The sequence below is a fragment of the Synchiropus splendidus genome, chromosome 13 (genome assembly GCF_027744825.2).
Source record: "Synchiropus splendidus isolate RoL2022-P1 chromosome 13, RoL_Sspl_1.0, whole genome shotgun sequence".
NCBI classification, from domain to species: domain Eukaryota; kingdom Metazoa; phylum Chordata; class Actinopteri; order Syngnathiformes; family Callionymidae; genus Synchiropus; species Synchiropus splendidus.
The window spans coordinates 916124-937143 of NC_071346.1; the positions used below are offsets into that span (position 1 = coordinate 916124).

Consider the following 21020-nt stretch of genomic DNA (forward strand, 5'->3'; position numbering starts at 1 on the left):
GGGACCAAAAGGTCATGCTGTTGGCTGTAAGACGTACATCATAATCCAAATCCAAGACCATGGTTCTCAGCCAGAAAAGGGTGGTTGGGTTATGACGAGAAGATATGGAGGCACCCGACTTTAACGGTGGAAGCCAGTTCTTCCGCTGTGAGGTTTGGGCAGACAGAAGATACCAGTGAGAACCTTTGGGTCTCTGGACTCACAGAAGGAAGTCGGACATCTAGTCAGGACAGCTCCATTACTTATCACTATTCCTAATCTTCTCCTTTCCTCAGTCTCTTCATCTCTGACTCAGGAGTCTCATGGCACAAGTGTGGCCACTGCTGTCCTGTCAACACTCGGGCTCTTTAAGGAGAGCTGCACGCTAATGTTCTTGGCACCATCAGACAAGACAGAGATTCAGGTGCTGCCTCATGAGGTCGTCCTCCTCCAGATATATTCCTTGCATCAGGCCGGAGCAGGAGTTTTCCAGGGGTCTCAGATATCCCATTTGGAATGAGGAACTTGAGGGGAAGAAATAAAAAAAAATCTTTAATCAAAGTGCTGGATATGAATGTATACTTTGGGTGGCTTTACGGGACAATCATCAGGACAAAGGAATGAGGCGGGGGGGTGGGGGGGTCTCGCCAGGTCGGAATCATTTTGACTCACTACGTTTACGACCTACTTTTCCAGGAGGGAAAGATTAGCATTTGAAAGTAAACGGAGCAGAGACAGTGGTGGGGAGCTGAGAAAAGTGCAGCCCTGCACAGTCAGGTGGGAATACCTGACATCACAACCGGGGTGGGGGGGGGGCGCTCTGCGGCCAGGGTGTGGCGCTCTGTTAAACTGTCAGCACGCGACTCCTGCGGTGGAACTGCTGTGTGGAGGGTCGACCCCCGGGGGCCCAGGTTGGTCGGCACTTCCCAGTCAGAAGCCAAACCTGCAGGAGTCAGGTGGCGAGCAGATGGCGTCCAGCGGCTGCGCTCAGTCGACGTGTCCAAAGCTGAAGGGCAGACACCGACACACAGTCATCTGTGGTGGTGATGCAGGGTAATTGGCAGGTGTGCCGTCGCACCGGGAGACTGGTAATGTTTTGGTATTTAGCGCCGCCGCCGCGCGCTTTACAAGCCGCTCAAATCAATGGTTTGGCTGGAAATTGCCGTCTGACAACTGCGGCCATCTTTCATCTGGTGGCAAGAAGGAAGCCCAATTATCTTTATGGGAGGAAGGCGGCGCGGCTGCAGAGGAGTGTCGGAGGAAGGCAGTGACTTTTGGGAAAGCTCCTTCAGTACAGGATGACGTTTGGCTCGGCGTCCCCTTCACACGGAGGCTGGAGAAAGATGCAACATTCGCCAGCTTAACTGCAGCTCACCCGGGGTTGAAGGTTTGCTGCTGCATAGCAACCAAGGTGAGAGATGCAGTGGCGCCCCCTGGTGTTTGAGCAAGCTCCTCCACCATCAACACAGGAGCTGGGACGTCTCTCACGGCGCAGCAGTAGAGCGGCCTTCGTCCTCGCGTCTCTACAGCTCATTCATGTCCAAGCATCTCTGTCTTCCTTCTACTGTACGGCTACATGCAAAGACAGCTTAGGGGCATCCAGGAGCCACCCCAGCACAGGGGGATCCCAGAGGCCGTCCACCTCTCCAGCAGGTCCCGCGAGGATAAACGCTCTTGAGACCAACTGTCCTACACTCAGACGTCTCTCTTGAGCAGGACTTGGCCAGAAGGGGGCCATGTTGGGGCGACCTTGGTGTCCTCCTCACGCTGCAGTGGAACAGCTTTTGTTGGCGCGGCAAGCAAACGCAGCGAGACACTTGGCTGCTCTGGCATAACTGGAACCTGCTGCAGATGTTAGCTCACCGCGAAGCACACGGCTTCCCCGGCAAAGGCTCTCAGCTGGATCCTGTTTCAGTCGCGATCAGTGAGAAAACAGCAACCTGCGGTTTATTGCCGTAGCACAGCAGTAAGGAAGAACTTGGCGGGACGTTGGCCATTTGCTCGGTGAGAATCGAAAATATACAAGCCTGCGCCTCCTGTTGACGCCGTCCAGGGGAGAATGTGAATCACCATCTTTTAGTGAAGAACTGACATCACAATTCTCTGCCACCATTTGTTTTCCTCATGGAATATGAGGTTTGAGGTGCTGACGGGGATTTGTGGTCGGGACGCTCCGATCAGCACCGATACCATCACATGGATTGACTTTGAGTTTGTCATTGAAATGATGAGACCATCTCGCTACATGATGCGAAAACATGAACAATTGTATCATTTTAATACAGAAATTTTAAAATCTACCTCTTCAAGAAGGTAAAAAAAAAATAGAAAGAAAAAAAAAACTTTCAGAAAGCAACAACGATTCTGTCAAAGCGACTGAAAAAGATGTCATTTGATGTGAGACTTTGCAGGTGAATCTCTAGACACTTTGCTGTGAAATATTGACCCACTGTAGCGGGACTCCGAGACAGAGAGCGCCGCATTTATGAAAGCTTCCAAAAGCTTCCGATTCAGGGGGCTGACGAACACCCAATGGCGACGGATCTGCCTCCCTGAGAGAGTCTGCTAGAGAGTCTAGCACGGTGAAATTAATGACTATTTCTTGGGCAATTAGCTTAGCATTCGAATGTCGCGCTCGGACCGCTGTTGTTAAGCGCCAGCTGCGCTAACAGCTGCTGAGGAGCCAGCGCTCTCACTTTCATGAGCCCAGAAAACTCTGTGCTCCGTCCAGGTTCGTTTTGAGACGTTTGGCGGGCTCGTAACTAGTTCCTGGTTTGTCATCCACACTCCTTCAGGGACCGTTTCTATCCTGTCGCTGAGTGACCCAATCACTACGGCGTCCACGTCACCAGTGAAACACGCGACTACGAGGCGCTTCGTCACTGGCTGATGGTGAAGCCATGAGCATCATGGGAACTCAGAAAGTGGTGGCTCGCAGCGCCGCTAGGAGGCGTAAAACTCACAAAGGAAAGTAGCATTTGTGTTGCAAATCCGGACGGTTTGTAAATTAAATACAAATCCAAATGAAATCAGACACAAGGTGGCGCTTCACATGGAGGTCCAGAGGGCCACGAACAGATCAGCACGGGTGGTGGCAAGACTCTGCATCAGGATGTGGCAGATTCACCAGGTCCACTCCACCTCTAGTCAACTGGTGTGAGCTCACTCCAGGTCACCCGAGTCAAGCTTCCCTCACGCCAGGGCCTGGCCTCACACAGACCTCTGCCAGGCCACGGAACCGGACCGCTGGAGTTTGAGGAACAAGCAGGGGACTGAAGGGGCTGCAGCGTTGCCTCTGCACTCCTCCGGTCTGAGACTGAAGTCATGTGAGGAGCTGGATGGCAGCCTCTCCAAAGCGAAGGCCGCTGCTCTGCTGCCTGACCCGTGCGTGCAGAACCTCGGCCAGACGACTCCTCAACATCCTCCTGTGGGTTTACGTCGGAAACTTGAGTTGCCATCAAGGTTTTCATCATCCACCATCGCAGGACAGGAAGAGCAGGAGTTGGGGAATTTCTGTGTTTGCTCACTGAAAAAGCCTGGTTGCTGCATGTCCAAAGCAGATTTAATCATTTTTATATCTCAAAGGAAACGTGTAATTACAGACTGATATTTTCTCAGGGATGTGAGGACTGCAAGCATCCAAGACATGGTGTCATTGACATCAGGCACATTTTTCTAGACGCTGTTCGGAGGGTTGAGTCATGTCACGACTCCTCTGTATGTGTGTTCCGTAAGCTCTGGTCCCAGCAGAGAATCTCATTACAAGGAAAATCACAGCGATGGGAGGACCAATCCCGATCTGTCAAAGCAAATACGCACACGGCGCTGGAACCTTTTCCTGCTGTAACTAATACTAATGGCCTGACACCAGCTGAGAGACGGCTTCATGAGCCGTGACGGTCCTCACCATCCAGCACTTCAGCTAACTTCAGCTAGCTGCTAATCCACGTCCAGGACCGCGTCTCGCTCCTCTGCACACTGACGTGGTCTGGAAACATGACTTGACAACCCAACTGAGCAGCAGCGCGGGAGGTTCTGCAGGCACTTCCAGCTTCAGCGGCTTCAAAAAGGATCCACAAAACCACCTGTCCTGACCAGCTCCTCAGACCTTCTGGAGAACGTCTCTACAGACAGGAAACCTTACTTGCAGTGGGAGGAGGATGGATGTGGCAGAGTTCAGGTCACTGGTCCTCCCAAGTGCCCACACAAAAAAAGCTTCTTTCTAAGAGCAGGAGCAGCCATTTTGGATGCTTCCGTTCATGATCATGTTCTTTCGGTCGCCATCCTTTGCTTAAAGTGTGAGACTTGCCCCCAGTAAATCGTGACCTTTGCATCGTGGCTCCACCGTCTTCAGCAGTGCTGTGGTGCTGAAGAACTGTCTGACAAGACAGTCACTTTCCCTCCCTCACTCAGGAGCTTCTTCTTCTTCTTCTTCCATGAAGTTTGCCACAGCAAGCCTCCTCCACTGCACCCTGAGTCCTCAGCACGCACCTCGAACCAACAGTGTCCTGTACGCTTCCAACTGGACTGTGAGAGGTTCCCTTCCTCAATCGCTTCTATTAAATACCAACTCCAGCGTGCAGAAGACCCTTGCTCAATATTTCCACTTTAAAAAGACACGGACAGCAGGTGTCCAGTTGGATTTTTGGAGAGGAAACGCTCCCCACCACCCACTACCCCGGTGTGGCAGTCGAGCGTAGGGTGCAGCGTGAGCCCCCATCACAAGAGGTCACCATCTCCCGTGGTGGGACGGAAGCAAAATATTCCCAGGAGTGGCTGTGGAGCGAAGGGTGGACGCAGCAGGAGCCAACACCACGCAGTCGGACAGGAAGTGAAACCGAGCAGTTGCAGCACATGATGTGAAGATCCAGTCAAGCGCTTGCTTTGTTTGTGTTTTGGCTGAGTCACGTCAGTTAATAATGAAACCAGACGCGCTCGGCTCAGCACTTATTTACTGCTCCCATGTTCGCTGACGGACCGTTAAGAAGCAGGATGTGTCCCGTGAATTCCCATCAGCAGTTGTGGTTATTACCTCCCTGAAGAGCTCAGGACGGAGGCCTCCGCAGCAGGTGTGCGGCGAGGAAAACAGCTCGTGCAAAAGCAAAAATGAAGAGCTGAAATGGCTTCATTGGACACCTGGGAAAGAATCGGGCACACGGGTTGAGTGAAAGTCAAGGAGGTTAATGTGAGTCCACAAGCATGAAGCGAAACATCACGGTGAAGGCGTCCCAGTGGGTTTGGATATCGTGCGAGGCCCATGACAAAAACGGGAGGGTGGGTTTGTCCGATTTACCGCTTACGTAAAGCTCTGACGTCACCACTGGCGCCCCCCTGCCACGGACATGACATGGACCCGATAAGCTGGTTATGACATCAGAGTTCCTCTGCTCCAAATTCCACGGAAAACCAGCCTTTCCAACGTCGACTTTTCACTCTCTCTCTCAGAGGAACATCACGTCTCTCCGGAAAGCAAAGTGTCAGCTCTGTAGCCATAAATTGTTCGCGGTAACGCACCGTGAAATGTTAGCGCGGCATAAATCAAGCGAGGAACTTGTCAACAGAGGGTGTGAGGAAGAACACTGGAGCTTCATGAGAATGAAGCAGTGTGAGCGGCTCGGCCTTCCCCAGAGAGAACGGCCATTGGTGAGGGCTTCTGGAGACCTTCTGCGTTATCGTCACGTTCTGACTGAGAATCTGCTCCGAGCCAGTCCAGCGCGTTCTCCACAGAGAGTTTCCTCTCCGTATGAACCATGGACCAAAGGGGACAGTCAGTGGCCCCTGAGAGAGACTGCAGGGAGCCCAGTTAGAGAACCACAGGACCTGCAACAGGTGAAACAGAAAGGTCCCTCATTATTGAACATCTACCATGAAGACCTTCAGCAGACGGTCACAGACAGCAGGAGGCAAAAAGGAAGACAGATTGAGTAGTCGGTGGAGAGCAGCGGGGTCCACAGCGTCCCGAGTGGTGAGCACCCTTCAACCACCACACGACCTGAGCATCGCATGGAAGTTTGGTTGAGTGATTTCATCTCTCCATCTTCAACCATCAGACACCCCAGAAGTGGAGCAGGTGCAGCTGGGAAGATACCAGGCTAAAATAACACACTTGACTCCAGCAGTCCATGAGGCCGAGTCAAGATCAACGTTGTGAGGATGAGGACGAGGCTCAGCAGAGGAGAGCTTAGCAACACTGCAAACAGTGGCACCACTCCAGCAAGTGCATCGTTTGACAAACCTGAGCTGCAGAACATCATTTGCTCATGTGGATCTGGGCTTGAACCCACTGTTGTGATTGGCTCGGGATAAAATGTGAAGTCATATGCTCCTGATGAATGTCCTCCCTTTTTACTTGCAGGGGAAATAAGTGAGAAAATACGAGCGAAGGGACGGGACAGGACAGGCGTTCACAGGTTCCAACCAAAAGCTCGGACGGAAGGAAGGAAGGGGCAGGACTGGGCCTGCAGTTCAGCAGCACCTGGGGGCGCTCTGCGCGTGTCCCGCCGTGTTTGTAATGGTGACAACAAACTGAGTGGACGACTGGGATTTCAGAAGATGACTCTCACACAGGAGCTGAGGAGCAGGCTAACGTGACCCTCTGGCGAGGCTAACACCACGCCATTGGTTTGGAGCAGAGCAGTTCAGCAGCATCTTCTGGGAACGGTGGATGAAGCGCCCCGTCGGCTCTCTAGCTCCTTCTTCTCTGTGAGAAGCAGAACATCTGACTCCAGTCTCCTCATCCTCAGACGAATAGCTGTCTCCAACAGACGCACCGCAAAGCCAAGGTGGAGCGAGTGGCTGACAGTGATCATCATCATGAGGAGGAGGAGGAGGAGGAGCGCAGCTGCGGCCGCCTCCATGACTCACAGCAGTCCTTCACATGGCACCAGGCTCTTCCAACACCACGCTCATGCAGCAGCGGCTCACGATGACAGACTTGTTATATCAAACTGCAAAACTAAACCACCATGCCGGTGCATTGTTCCAGAAAAGAATCCAGTCTGGGATGGTTTCAGTGTTTCGGACTCTCCAAACATTTGGTCTACCACAGGTGCAAGCTTTCCATAGCCATTAGCCAGCACTCCAGCCCCAAATTTTCCATCAAAATAAACCAGCAACACATAAAAATGCACATTAAAAAGGGAGTGATGCCTTTGATATTCAACGCTGTAATTGGAAGCAGGCCGCTGAATCACAGAGGCGTTTTGACGGCTCCATGTTTTCCATCGCTGGGAAGGGGATTCCTGAGCGGTCTCCCCACCGACACTGGGTTTCCTTCTCCAGCAGCGTGGGACACGTCATTGTTTTGAAGCGGCCTGGCGCTCCACTGCCTTCACGCCTTCCTTGGGTACCTGTGACAGACGGCGGGTCAAAGGTTCACGCCTCTGCCGCTCACATGTGGCTGTGCCGGGTAAACATCTGGCAGCCGTCTTCTCCGGTTACAGGGCTGCGAGCGGCTCCCCCGAGGTTACGTGGCCAGGCTGAAGGAGTTTCCACAAAATAGGTGTTGTCCGAAAATTCCACGCAGCCAAAGGAATGAGCGCGGCGGAAGAGCGAAGCACGTAGCGGCCTGCATGAGAGCGGTGGCGGCACACAGAGAGACTGAGGGGCGGCCAACATGGCAGTACCTCTCCTCCGCCAGGTGCTGCATGAAAGGTCAACCCTCCACTCAACAATGGTGTCACCACGCCATGCGGTCAGCTGACGACATCAGCAGGTGGCCGTACGTCTCATGAAGCCTCCCTCGGCCAGCGGCTCTGGCGTCTGTCCTCCAGATCCCCGACCCGCCAAACTCTCGCTTGTTTACTTTGCAGCGCACAGAGGCAAACAGAGAAGTCTATTTCTGTCCCCGCGTGACCTGAGGGTCAAATGAACCGAGCGCAGGCGCTGCATGCAAGTGTCAACAACCTCCGGGTGACGGTGTTGGAAGACGTATCCAGTTTTGCCAGGAGCCGGAGGTCCGTCAGTCAGGTGGGGAATATATCACAGGAGCAAAGCCTTTCCATTTGCAGTAAGAGCCACTAAAACAGAGGTTTCTGGGGGGACATCCCAGAATATTTTTGACATTAAATACTTACTACAACACAACAGATATTTACAGGTGGAACATGGAGACATTTCAGTTTTCCTCCATTGAACTGAGGTCAGGTCGTGGGGGCAGCGGGCCTAGACAAGAGGCCCAGACTTCCTCAACCAACTGCTGCGTGAGGTTGGTCCAACACGCTGTGGGTCGACCCTGGGCTTCCTCACAGCTGAGCACCGCCAGAGTAGCAGGCTGCTTTGTGACAACCATGACGCTCCACGCCTTCACTCATGAACAAGACTCTGAGAACCATCAACCCCTTCACCTGAGGAAGGAGCTCTGCCCCGTTCTGGACTGAGAACCAGGCTCTCAGAATTGGAGTTTGCAGATCTAAAGCTCAGGATGACACGGTCCACTCAGCACAAGCAGGACACACATACGTGACCGGGAACCATGAGGCCGCTGGAGAAGAAATGAACAGCTGCTCACAGTTGAGTTCAATGAAGACCTTCTAAACAACCACAAATGGTTCATCAGGAAAACTACGTGACAGTTCAAGGGGTTGGTTTGCATTTTACTTCAGACAGTGAGGCATCATACACTGAAGCCTACAGAGATGATGAAGCACTGGATCCAGCCTGCTGGGTGCGACAGTCAGGAAGTATGAACGCTTCACAGGCTCATGTTTGACGGCGCTGAAGGTCAACCTCAGTTCACACACCCGGAAGGCACACGCTCAAACAGAAGCTCATCAACCCTGACTGCCCTCTAATGACCGGAACCACTGTCCTCAGACGTGGGGCTCTTCTCGGAAAATCATCCTTCAGATGGTTGGATCACACAGGAGGTCCCAACAAAGCCCGAGTGGTTTGGTCTGATGTTACTGCTGCTGAAGCTGGTTTCACGTCAGAGGCGTCCTGGATGATACGACACACACGTATCGATCAGGCTGATGGTTCCTCAGTCCTCTGGCACCAGACCAAGATGGAGAGCAGATGATGATGACGGGGCTGAGAAGAACATCTCCACCGCCTTCTCACAGGAACCTGTGGGGCCACGACATCAAACCTCCACTCTCCCTGCTGCTGACACTTGAGACAGAACTGAATCGGATTTGTCGAAGACGGACTGCGTCTCTTCCATGAGGTGTTTTTTCATTCTGACGGCGCGACAGAGAGATTTGCTCCGGCATCTACACCCCAGTGGCGTGACAGAGCCAAGAAGACTTGTGTCCAGAGTGGTTCACGCGCCGGGCTTCTCCTGTCTGGCCAGAGGTGGAGCACCACGTGCCAAAGTAAAGACGGCCGAGACATTCTGTTCCCTCAGACAAGTTCACTTGACTGTTTCCCGCCTGCGATAGTAGGCCGGACGGAATAACTCAAGCTGCTCCAGACACTTATCCCTCCGTCAGCCGCGCTCTTGGACGCCGCCGCCACCTCCATCCAGGAACAGAAGAGACTTCTGGGACGCCAACACACTTTCATGGTCCCATTTTCTTTGTCACATTCCTTGTTTTCACAGTTAGAACATGAACATTGTCAGGTTTTTGGACGAATGGTTCTTCTTTTTTTCATCATAAAGAAAGTGTGTAGAGCTTTTTCTGCTGCGGTTATGTTGCATATGTAACCATACATCTCATATTTTAACACTGTACAGTCTGTCATTCATGGCAGATTCTGCCGAACACGTTTGGTTTCCTGCCTTCGCTTTAACAGCAGCTGAAGCACATGGAGTAAATAAAACAAAGCAGTAAAATGCAGTTCGCAGTTCTTCACCCCCCCCTCAAAAAAAAAGAAAGAGAACGACAGAACGGAACGCAGCCAATCAAGAAGTGCCGGCGACACAGAGGGGAACGCTTCCTCGCGTCCTGAATTGGCGACAGCAAAAACGCCAGGATTCTGAGAAGAAGTCAACTGCCTCCGATCTGAGCGCTCCGTCTTTACGCGCGGCGAAAACCGTCCCGTTCAAGACCCATGTGTCACGTGTTTCGACGCCATTCGCGCCCATTTTGTCCGACAGCGCAGGTGAAACGTGTGCGATCCTGCGCGTCTCACATATTCACGATCACGCTGCGCCCCGTCATCAGCCGTGAGAGAGATACGCGTGTACAGCGCGTGCACTCACCACCACCTCCGGCGGTCGCGCGTTTCTCCGCCGGCGTCACAGAGCCGCGGAACAGCGCAAGCAGCACCGCAACGTCACTGCACACCTGGGACTTCGTTGGTGACGCTGATTTGCCACAACACGCCACAAGAATAAGAGCGCGCGGAAAAAGTAGCGATCAGTCGTAAGTATCCAATCACAGGATGCGACCACGTCACACTCAACGTCCGTGGCGGGCCCCAACTCGTGATCTGATTGGCTAGTGCAACTGTCCATCAACTATATTGCCGCCCGTTCACTCAGCGCGCACCTGCGCAACGTAAGCTAGCTGAACTGTGATTGGATGAAAAGTCTACAACGACACCTGGATGAGCTGCGAATACCACAACATACGTACGTAAATATATATATATAAATATTTCTTTTTTTGTGTTTTTGTAATCGACCTGGCCCGATGGCAAGGCGTGTTCCTGGCCCGCGGGCCTGCAGTTTGATTTGCCTGTGTCGGGTCGGCTTCACTTGTGACCTGTGTTGAGGCCGAACATCTGCTAAGCTGCGTGCGCACCCCTCACTCATAAACAAGAGCAAACTGTTACCTAATATTCTGCGTCCCACTTCTCTGCCAGATTAACCCGTGATCGCAGGCCTGTTCTCTCCCAGCTCTGACATTAAGCATGTTTCCTGAAACCAGAAACTCCCTCAGCAAGAAGAGAGCCGGCAACACCTGCAGCAGCCGGAGCGCACGTCCAGGATGGGAGCCAAACATCAGGCGGCGGAGAGGAGGACGGGGAGCAAGTCGCTGTGCAGAAAACATCTCGGCCACCAAAGTTCACGCTCCGTCGCTCGCGCCCGGGTCACGTGACTGCACTTTCCCACAGACTCTGGCTTCACCCCTCCGACGTCAGTTGATTGATAGACCATCGACGGAGACTCGCACCACAGACGTTTGGAAGTCAAGGCCAGCGAGAGCCGGGTGTCTCCATACCATCCGCTGGAAGGCAAATCTCGTGTATCTGTGGTCAGAGCAGACCGCCGCCACTTCCTTGTGTTGCAAGGCTGCTTGGAAACCGCGCCAGAGCCAGTCGTGTTGCTTTAACCTTTCGTGGGGCTGGAATTCACAGAGGCGCTGCCGCAGTGTGGGATGTCAACAAACTGTTGATCACAGAGATCTCGGAGGAAAAAAACAGCCCCATATGAAACAGGAGGGAATCTGACGCTGTTTTCATGACTCCGTTTCGGTCCCGTGCTCTGAACTGGGACGTCCTCCAAGGACCACAGCCAAACACCTGCGTTTATTCTGCGCAGGAATGATTCAGCTCCACGCTAAAGTGCATGTTACAACGGAGGATATTAGCACGGGAGCTTTCAAATGCTTCTGCTAGCTGATGAAAGCGCTGCCTAAAACAGAACATCAGCATTGCACAGCAAGTCCTTTGGAAAAGCAATAAAACAGTTCTAAAACATCTTATTCGACTGTTGATCGTAAAGTTAGGAGCTTCAAAAACCTTCAGAAAACAAAGAAGCTCCACGCTGAACACTTTTCACGAAGCTAACTGCTAACTTTATACCGTGCTGAGAAAATCGGCCAGTGTCAGACGTCGCTTCTCTCCTCGGGGTCTTCGGAGAGATGAGGCCAAGCTCTGCTCTTCATGCCTCTGGTTTTTCTGGGATTCACTTCACAAGCTTCTGAGCACGTGAGCATAGCATGGCGGTTCTTAGCTGCCGCTAACTTGGCTCAAACAGCCGCTAGAGTTGGGTGGAACTTCCTGGAAGTGAAATCGTGAGAAGCACAGCTTTGGATATGACAAACGTTGGGAAGCAACTCACCTGCAGTTCCCTGCTTTCTTCCAAGTTGGAAGTGAACAACTGGAGCAAAGCAGCAGGTGCAGGAGCAGAGCGAGTCTCAGCCAAAGCTGTCGGCCGCCTCTGCTCCTGATTTACAAGTGCACCTCAGCCAGCTGCCAGGTCCAATCTGAGGAGACCAGCCAAGCTTCTGCTGACAGGAGGGCGGCTGGTGCCAACAGTCAAAACTGGACTCACTGGAGCGAAGCGCTTCCACTCGCAGCACACTGTTACATCCGCCGACGCCGGGCGTTGTCACGTGAGCGACAGGTTTCTGTTCCTCAGCAGGAAGAAAGGAACTGAGGAACTTGACTTGGGAATTCTTCAGGGATTTACGTCCGCGAGTCAAGTTTCCGTTCGACAGCAGCCTCAGCGGCACGTGACCAGGACTCCAGAGCGGTTTATTGGGCAGCATCCTGGATGGATTACAGCATCTGAGTTCATGCACTAAAGCATCAGATCAGGATGGACGAGAAGCTGATGCCAGGCCGGTTCCAGTCACCTGCAGCAGAGCTGGAGAGTGTTACAGGTGGAGCCAGGCCTGAAAAGCTTGATAACACCTTAGATCACCTGAGGAAGACCAGGCAGGTGAGTTCAGGGTGACGAGAACCAATGAACTGACATCACGCACGCGACATTGTTTTCTTCAAACCAAGAAATAACATTTAGGTTTTCACACCTTCTCAGGTGGAATACTGAAACTCTTTTGGCTACAAGTTCAGGACCACGCCCCGCACGACCTCGGTGGCTTCACCCTGGAGCCCGGTCCTCAGAGGGCTGCAACCAACCAACCAGAACAGCTGACTGGCGCTCAACTCACTACAGACACCTGACCGTGGATCAGTGTGAGACTGAGGCCTGAGAGGGTCAGGGACAGTTAAGCTGTGGGGTCACCGCGAGGTCAAAGCTTTGCTGCGTCAGGTCTGTTTGTCGCAGGTCGGGATTCGAAGCCACGTACGACAAAAGTTCCACAGAGATTTAATCATTATGTCGTCAGCATCAATACCAGGAGCATCCGGCCGCTTTCAGGATCAGGACTCGGTCGGAGCAGGGCGAAGGGATGAGGCGTGGTGCGGAGACAGAGAGACGGGAAGAGAGTTGGGCAGGAGAGAGGTCCAAGGACGTGGTGACTGGGCAGATGAAGAGGTGTGAGCAGGTAAAGACGGAGGCCTGGAGACACACCACTCGATGCAACAAGCAGCTTCAGAAAAACAGGCCCAGGCCATGTTCCATCCCAGTCATGAGAAGATGTTACCAGAGTTCTGAGCTCCAGTGCTGCGTCACGTCAGACCAGGTTGTTATGGAGCAGCCAGACGACCAAACAGTCGGTTTGGATGCTGTCAACCAGGCGTGATGCACAGGTTTGTGCTCTGGGTAACATGCAGTACTATCTACCTGGCAAATACCTGCTTCAGTCCTGACGCTAAAGCTTCAGTGGTTTTGGTTGCTCACGGACCACCACGACTTTCTGTGAAGGTTAAAAAAAAAAAGGCGCATGTTCCGGAGTCTGTCAGGCGGTGGCGCTACAGCAGCCGTCTCATGCGGCCAGTGTGCTTCTCGATGGTCATGGTAGCTCGGTCCGCCGAGCTGGTGAGGACATCCAGGACTTCATCCTGCCGCTCCAGCTCCGTCTCTGCCTCCAGAGCCAGGTTCTTCAGCTGCATCAGCATCTGCAACAGCAGCAGCACAACCTCAGATGCAGCACAACCTCAGATGCAGCGCTCACTGTTCACGCGTGAGAGGAGGAAGGCAAGGCTGACAGACAGAAAACTCTCTGCTCCAGATAAGCTCCAGCCTCTGCCATGTCATACTGCCACCACTGGGTGTCACTAGTGATGTTCTTCACAAGCAGAGTTGGAGCAGTTGAGGGGGCTTCATGATACTCACGAACGTGGTGCAGGGAGCAGTTTGACTCAGCCATTTAAAGTCATTCACAATTAAATGAATCCAAAATGACAAAATGCATTTTGTGTTTGGCGGCTCCTGAGCCGCAGCATACGCCACGTCTCTCTTTTGTTCCTCTTCTCTCTGCTTCTACCCTCAGTAACAGCTATAAACAGAACCAGGCGGACGTGAACGCTAATGTTCTGCTGCAGGAATGCATCAATGCAGGAAGGAAAATCCAACCAACTCAGTTGGAGTTCTACTTTTGAAAGTTGAAGCCACACAGACAATATTTCACTGCCTCAGGAGCAAATCAGACAGAAACAAAGGGCCGGGTTTGCGCCGCCTGGCCAGGAGAAATGGAGGAACTCTGCCGTGACCACACCAATGTAAACAAAGTGGAAACATCGAAACAGACAACACACGACGCATCATGGAGGTGGACGTGAAGTCCGTCTCTGGCGCTGCTCGAGAGAGAAGTCTGCCTCTCGTGATGAAAAACTAGCCGTCTCATTGTCACCAACTCTGCAAATGTCACAACTCTTTCACGTCTCTCTGTCCCGTCCTGACTGGCTGTGTGGGTTTTGTTGCACCACGGTGTCAAAACAATCCTGGCAGAAACCTGGCATTTATGAAACAGAATTATTTGTCACACATTTCCATACGTCTCTTTGGAACAATATTGGAGCCAAAACTATTCCATCTTTACGACGTGGTCAAAGAAATGACACGATAGCAACGAGAGGCGGGTTTCGTTGAGCGCGTAAATGTTGCTAGCAGAGACTGTCATATTTGGACGCGCTAAAGGTTCCTGAGTGGAAAGCGGGTGAAGAGCCCGACCAAGCCACTGACCATGTCTCGCTCCTGCTCTTAAAACAGGAGTGGACGTGGCTTTGTGGCTTCGCTGAGCAAAATTGAGAACGTACCGGATGAATCATAAAACTTCCTGCAATGAGCTGTGGTTTGGAATGTAGCTATCAATAAACCAGAGGGTGATTGAACAGCAGGGCCGTGAACGTCTGAGGCGAGGAGCAGCCAGAGTGGAGCGAGCTCACCTGCTTGAGCTCCTGGGCCTCGGCCTGACTGACGGACGGCTGCAGCACTTGCACCTGCAGCTGGGAGAGCGCTCCTCCTGCTCCTCCTCCTCGCACCTCCAGCGGGACGTCCGCCTCCTGGCACTGCAGCAGGGAGCCTGGCTCCGTGGGTGGAGGTGGCAAGAAACACAGCAGCTTAAATATGGCGTTTATGAGGAAACCAGACAGTAAACTCCAACGTTTAGCGGCCGAGGCAACGGGGGTGAAGTGACTCATTGAAATACTGTACAGCGCCTTGGCTCAGAAGTGGAGCTCCGCTGCCACCTAGTGGTGACATTTATATGGAAGCACGTTTGGAGTCTTCTCAGACTCGGGCTTTTGAACGCTTCTAAATGGACTCATAGAGGTTGGAAAAGATGTTGACCCTATGCAATAGACACACCCACCTCTGTCGAGGACGGCTGTGTCCGTGGGCGACGAAGCCGGCGTCGCTCGGAAACTGAAGTACTCGCTGCTGAACTCCATCTTCTTCTTGTACTGCATCTCCAGCACGGACAGCGCCTCCGGCATCTTGGCCGACAGGACGCGGTAGCAAACGTCCGGCTTGCCGATGAAGCGCTGTCGCACGGTGATCTCGTACGGACTGTGCACCTGGATTTCATCGACGTCGTTTCTCTCGAAGCGGTGCAGCAGTTGGCTGCCGGTTTCTCGCACCTCCAGAGCAGACACCAGCACCAACACGCAGCCGGGTCTCAAGTCCGAGTCCGTGCCTTTGGAAACCACGGCGGGGATGCTGGTGATCACCTTGTTCTTACCGCTGCCTCTGCCCAGGGCGGCGGCGGCGGCGGCTCGTGCAGCGTCCGCAGCCTTGGCCTCCTGCTGGGCTTTCCAGGGGACCTTACCAAAGGGCCACCAGGAGGGAGACTCCAGCTCCGACAAGAGCCTGGAAGCAAGGAAACGCAGCGGTGACGCCACATCCCGATCACGCAGCGTGCGATATGTGAGTGATGCGCCTCACTTGTCAGCCAGGCCCAGGTCCGAGTCCATCTTCTCCAGGCCCTTCATCATCTCATCAAACTGCTCCCCTTGGTGACTCAGGACTCGTCCAGTGTCCTCCAGTCTCCTCTGGGCTCCGGCCACCAGGCTGATCAGTTCCCGGCCTTTGCTGGGCTGACCTTCCGCCCCCGGGGCCCCGGGGCCCGGCGACAGCAGCCTCTCCCTCCAGAAATGCTCCAGCACGTTGAAAACCACCACCCTGTTGGGCTTCAAGGAGCCGAACCAGTGCTTGGTGTTGCCCTCCTCCAGGAGAGTCAGGGTGCTGAATATGAAGCTGGAGGACTCCATCTTCATCTCCACGACGCAGGACAGGCGGAAGCTGGCCAGGCTTTCCTTGCTCCGGCTGGACACGAAGCGCACCGTGCTTCTGCTGAGCGACAAGGTGCCGTCCTCCCAGCGCTTCTCCGCGCTGACGTAATAGGAGCCGGGCCAGCGGTGGATGACGGCGTCTCCGCTCATTCTGGCCGCGGACACGTGACGTGACCAGCTACTGGAGGCTGGAGGGAGTGAGCTTCAGAGAGGTTCAGGGCCTCGGTGTGAGACGACAAGATGAAGCACCCACCTCAGCTGCGAGGAGCAGACGCGCCGCTGCGGGACATGGTCACCAGCTGCTCTCACGCGCGACACTCCGGGAGGGCAGTCAAAGCCCCACAGTTCACACTAAACAAACGACACGGTCGTGTTTCGCTCCGAGTCGCGTCGGTTTGATGTGGTCGAGATGTTTATTACGGAAGTGACGTCACGCACCGGTGCGTCGCTGTTTACCGTCCGGCTTTGTTGCCTCTGTGCATCGATGTGTTGATACAGAGGCGGCGGTTGTCAAATACCCGTGGAGCAGTCCGCGACCCGGGACCCCTAACTGTCCTCCTCGGCTCCCATGAGAGAGGACGGTGTCGGAACCCACTCTCGCTCGGACTCGACACCCCTCCAGCGGGATGTAGCCCTTCGACCGGAGCACCGCTGAGCTGCTGCGAGCCATGGACCGAGAGTCGTACCGCAGCTGCTGCGGCAGCCCGCTCAAGCCCCCCCGCCAGTCCTACGCGCAGTTCTGCTCCTCGCATTTCGTGGACTACATCGACAGAGAGCTCAGCTACTCCAAGTTCTTCAGGAGGTACCTTCTGCCCAACCACCCGTGCGTGTTTTCCAGACGCTTCACCGCAGAGTGGAAGTGCAGGAGGCGCTGGGTGACCGAGGATGGCAAGCCCAACTTCCAAAAGCTGCTGCAGGAATTCGGTAACCAAGCCTCCGCGGGTTTCACTGCATGTGGCACCTGATGTGGAAGCCTCTTGTCTGACTCGTGCGTCCTCTGCATTCCAGGTGAGACTCCTGTCCCTGTTGCAAACTGCAACGCGAAGGAGTATAACGCCAACCCCAAACAAGTCATGCCGTTCAAAGACTTTATACAGTACTGGAAGGAATACATACAGAACGGCCACTCCTCGCCCAAAGGATGCCTCTACCTGAAGGACTGGCACATGACCAGGTAGCAGGTCAGTCCAGCGTTGTCCGTGTGCGTGTGTGGTCCGAGTGACCTTCTCCTGTCTCTCAGGGACTTTCCTCAACACCATGTTTACATCACCCCGGATTTCTTTTCCTCCGACTGGCTGAACGAGTACTGGGATGCTCTGGAGGTGGACGATTACCGCTTCGTCTACATGGGGCCGAAGGGATCATGGTAGTGAGCTGCTGGACACACGCGAAGAAAGCGCCGAGTCTGCTCCTCTGCTGAAGGGTGTGTTGTCGTCTTGACCAGGACGCCGTTCCACGCCGACGTGTTCCGCTCCTACAGCTGGTCTGCAAACATCTGTGGGAGGAAGAAGTGGCTCCTCTACCCTCCGGGACAGGAGGACTTCCTGAGAGACACGCACGGAAACCTCGCCTACGACGTGACGTCGGCCGAGCTGCGGGACAAGAGCCTGTTCCCGCGCTCGGACGAGGCGTGTCAACCTCTGGAGATCATTCAGGAGGCCGGGGAGATCATCTTTGTGCCCAGCGGCTGGCACCATCAAGTTTACAATCTGGTACAGCAGCCGTGCCAAGTCCAGCTGCCGGCGACGGCTCAGTGGCTGTGTTTTGTTTCAGGAGGACACCATCTCCATCAATCACAACTGGCTCAACGGCTGCAACGTCGACATCATGTGGCAGTTCCTTCAGGACGAGCTGTCGTCGGTTCAGAAAGAGATCGAGGAATGGCGGAGCACCATGGACTCGTGGCACCAGCACTGTCAGGTACCTCTCGCCCCGCCCCTCTTTACTGCCCTGCTCACCCGCTTCAGCCCAGGTTCCAAGCATCTGATAAACCACGGCTTGTTTGTGGTCCCGACAGGTCGTGAGTCCAAGTTGCATGGTGCTGTGTATCGACACTAATCCTGTCCCGGTTTTTGCCCAGGTGATCATGAAAGCCTGCTCCGGTATCGACTACAGTGAGTTTGCCTCATTCCTCAAAATTGTTGCTGACAACCGCATGGCTTTCCTCAACGCTCACTCGTCCGGAGATCCACTGGACTACCCCCGCCACGTCTCCGAGACCATCGCCCGCCTGGGTCCGTACCACGCCGCCTTCGACCTGCAGCGAGTCGCTTACATCCTCGAGTGTCTGCTCTGCAACGAAGATTTTAAAAGGCTCGATCACTCCTCACTGACTTTGCAGCCGGAGACGATGCTGCAGCAAATCCGGGACACGATTCAATCCACCAGGGGGCAGCACCTCCTTTATCAAGAGTGACGCGCTCGCTCGTTCGTCTGTGAATTCAATAAATGTGCGATTAAAGAACAGGCGTGAAGGGTTTGCTTTTGACGTTTTCCTATGGTTTCACCAGAGCAACACATGGTTCGGTGAACATGATGAACATGATCCCAGAAGCAGCAGAGGTCATGACCCATAGCTGAGGTGGGGACAGTTCTGGTGTTGGACTAATGCTAAAAGCTCAACGGTGGCCAGTTCAAGACTTGTTTATTACTCAGAAGGTGAAGTGTACTTACTGACTGGAAAGGCAGGAACGTGTCAAACACACAATGTCAAAGCAAAGAACTGTCCCATGAATAGACACGCAACAAAGGCAAACCACAGTCAGAGAGTGACACAAACACACCACACTCCGGGCTCAGAGTGGGACCTGTCACATGCGATGCTCGTCATGGATTCGTGACCTTGATCAGTTCACCTTCGCTTCTTCTGGCCACCACCGGGGCACGACAGCCTCCAGTGTGACTGTGCCATCACTGGGAGACGTCAGCGGCTCCCTGGCATGGGCCAGGCGCACCAGGCCCAGAGCCAGCTCGCCGACGCCACCGCGGTATTTACCGGCCGGCTTGCCCGACGGCGTCTGCAGCGCAGCCCCCTCCTCCATGTGGTGCACCGGCACTGACAAGCGAACCGGCATCAGGCGCTTGCGGACCACGCCGGTGTGGTGAGTCCGGGCCGTCAGTTCCTGGCCGATGTAACAGCCCTTGCTGAAGCTGATGCCCTGCATGTAGACCAGGTTGGACTCCAGCGGCAGCGCCACCCCGGGGGGAAGGTCTTTCGCCCCCTCAGGGAGTCCTACACCACAGCAGAAACACAGGAATGAAAGCCCTTCACGTCCAGCAGCCTGCACGTCCGCACGGCTCGGCCCACCTACCTATAGCGTAGCGATGCTTATGGTATTCCTGCAGATCCCCTTTGTGGCACGACCTCAGCACATGCAGCGGGTCAACTTGCTCATCCAACACCAGCCTCCAGCCCATATCACGAGTCCGAGGATCAGGCTCACATATGAGGGTATTTCCCGCCGAGGAGAGCTGAGCTCTACTGACCTCTTGACCTTCAGTCTTCAGTGGAGCCAGAACTGTCCACACGGAGAGCTCAGGACATGCGTCCAAGGTGACCTTCCTGCGGACCTTGTAGACCTTCAGGTGCTTCAGTACGGACTCTTTCACGCTGCTGTCACACTCCAGCAGGACGCCGCCTCCCAGGTCAGCACTCTTCAGGCTGAGGCAAAGCAAACACTAAAGGTGTAGTCACTTAAACCACCTCACATTTGGACCTGAAAAGGCTAACGCGCTCATCTACACGTTGGCAGAAGAGAACAACACAGGTGAAACCTTCCTGAGGTCAGAGTGGAGCACATCCCTCGTGGGAGTGATACAAGCAAACTCTTCAGTGGTCCTAGCACGGTAACAACAACAGCAGCAGCAGCAGAGTTAGCGCTGCACACATGAGAGGCCGAGTCCTCCACACCAGCAGGGGTGGTGTTTCCTTGACATGCTAAAGCGCAGGACCGGCAGGAACGGTTCGGTTGGTTCACACTGCACTCTGCAGAGTGTGGCCCGCAGGCGCTCCACTCTGGATCGGAGGAGAGTGCGGGACGGTGACGTCGCAGCGGGTGGTCAGAGCGTTAGTGGCCCAAATACATTCCCATCCACTGTCAACACACTCCGCCACCGGCGCCTGTGCTCACCTGTACAGCATGAGGTCAAACAGGGTCCTGCCCTGAGCGTTGAGCATGTGACAGTACAGGAGCCGCCGGCTCGGCTCCTCCAACACGCCCACGTCATTGGTGATGATCCCCTGGAGGAACGGAGCGGTGTCCGGGCCCTGGACCTTCAGCAGGGACCGGTGAGTGAGGCGATAACACACGAGCGCCTCCTGGCTGTAGAGCCGAGTCCGAGACTCTCCGCGCAGGCAGCGACCGGCGTCACCGCTGCGGAGGAGGAGGAGGCGCCGGAGTCCCAGCCGCAACATCTCCTATCGTCTGTATATTCGTCTGAGCGTCGTTCGTTACATCCACGGGCGGCTGCATAACACGACGGCGGACTCCATTTTGAATCCCCACAATGCACTGCACTGGCAAAACAATGGTCACGTGGCCGACGACAGGGGCGTGGCCTGCGTCTCAACTGTCAAAAACGTTCTTCTTACCAAACGACAGGAAAACACGTCAACATCATCTCGTCATCTAGTGGATCAATTTGATGTCGTTTCATACTGAAGGAAAACTGAATCATGCGCTATCATCATGACTTGTGATATCAGTCTGAACTCTAAGTTTGGAATGACATGCTTGTGTGATTCTCCTTCAGGCACTCTGGTTTCCTCCCAAAGTCCAGGTGATGACTTTAAA

At 54.2% G+C, this 21020-nt stretch overlaps 3 protein-coding genes across 5 annotated transcripts; 1 reads left to right on the forward strand and 2 right to left on the reverse strand.

The window, feature by feature from the left end:
* Nucleotides 1-402: 402 nt before the first annotated feature.
* snap47 (synaptosome associated protein 47) lies at nt 403-16656 on the reverse strand. Of its 2 annotated transcripts, none has more exons than XM_053883144.1 (5): nt 16481-16656; nt 15881-16415; nt 15309-15805; nt 14884-15020; nt 403-13614 (listed from the first exon to the last, which is right to left on the reverse strand). In XM_053883144.1, the coding sequence occupies exons 2-5, from the start codon at nt 16375-16377 to the stop codon at nt 13468-13470; spliced, it is 1278 nt and encodes a 425-aa protein (XP_053739119.1). In that variant the 5' UTR covers nt 16378-16415; nt 16481-16656; the 3' UTR covers nt 403-13467. The 2 variants fall into 2 exon arrangements, with proteins under 2 accessions (XP_053739119.1, XP_053739118.1); XM_053883143.1 differs by having other exon boundaries at nt 15881-16429.
* Nucleotides 16657-16661: 5 nt separating this feature from the next.
* jmjd4 (jumonji domain containing 4) lies at nt 16662-18683 on the forward strand. Of its 2 annotated transcripts, none has more exons than XM_053883140.1 (6): nt 16662-17151; nt 17236-17401; nt 17468-17593; nt 17672-17939; nt 18001-18147; nt 18245-18683. In XM_053883140.1, exons 1-6 carry the CDS (start codon nt 16896-16898, stop codon nt 18641-18643), a joined length of 1362 nt encoding a protein of 453 aa, XP_053739115.1. In that variant the 5' UTR covers nt 16662-16895; the 3' UTR covers nt 18644-18683. The 2 variants fall into 2 exon arrangements, with proteins under 2 accessions (XP_053739115.1, XP_053739117.1); XM_053883142.1 differs by having other exon boundaries at nt 16665-17151; nt 18308-18683.
* Nucleotides 18684-18850: 167 nt separating this feature from the next.
* iba57 (iron-sulfur cluster assembly factor IBA57) lies at nt 18851-20717 on the reverse strand. Its single transcript, XM_053883145.1, has 3 exons — nt 20358-20717; nt 19539-19888; nt 18851-19459 (listed from the first exon to the last, which is right to left on the reverse strand). The coding sequence occupies exons 1-3, from the start codon at nt 20639-20641 to the stop codon at nt 19074-19076; spliced, it is 1020 nt and encodes a 339-aa protein (XP_053739120.1). The 5' UTR covers nt 20642-20717; the 3' UTR covers nt 18851-19073.
* Between the last annotated feature and the right edge of the window lie 303 nt (nt 20718-21020).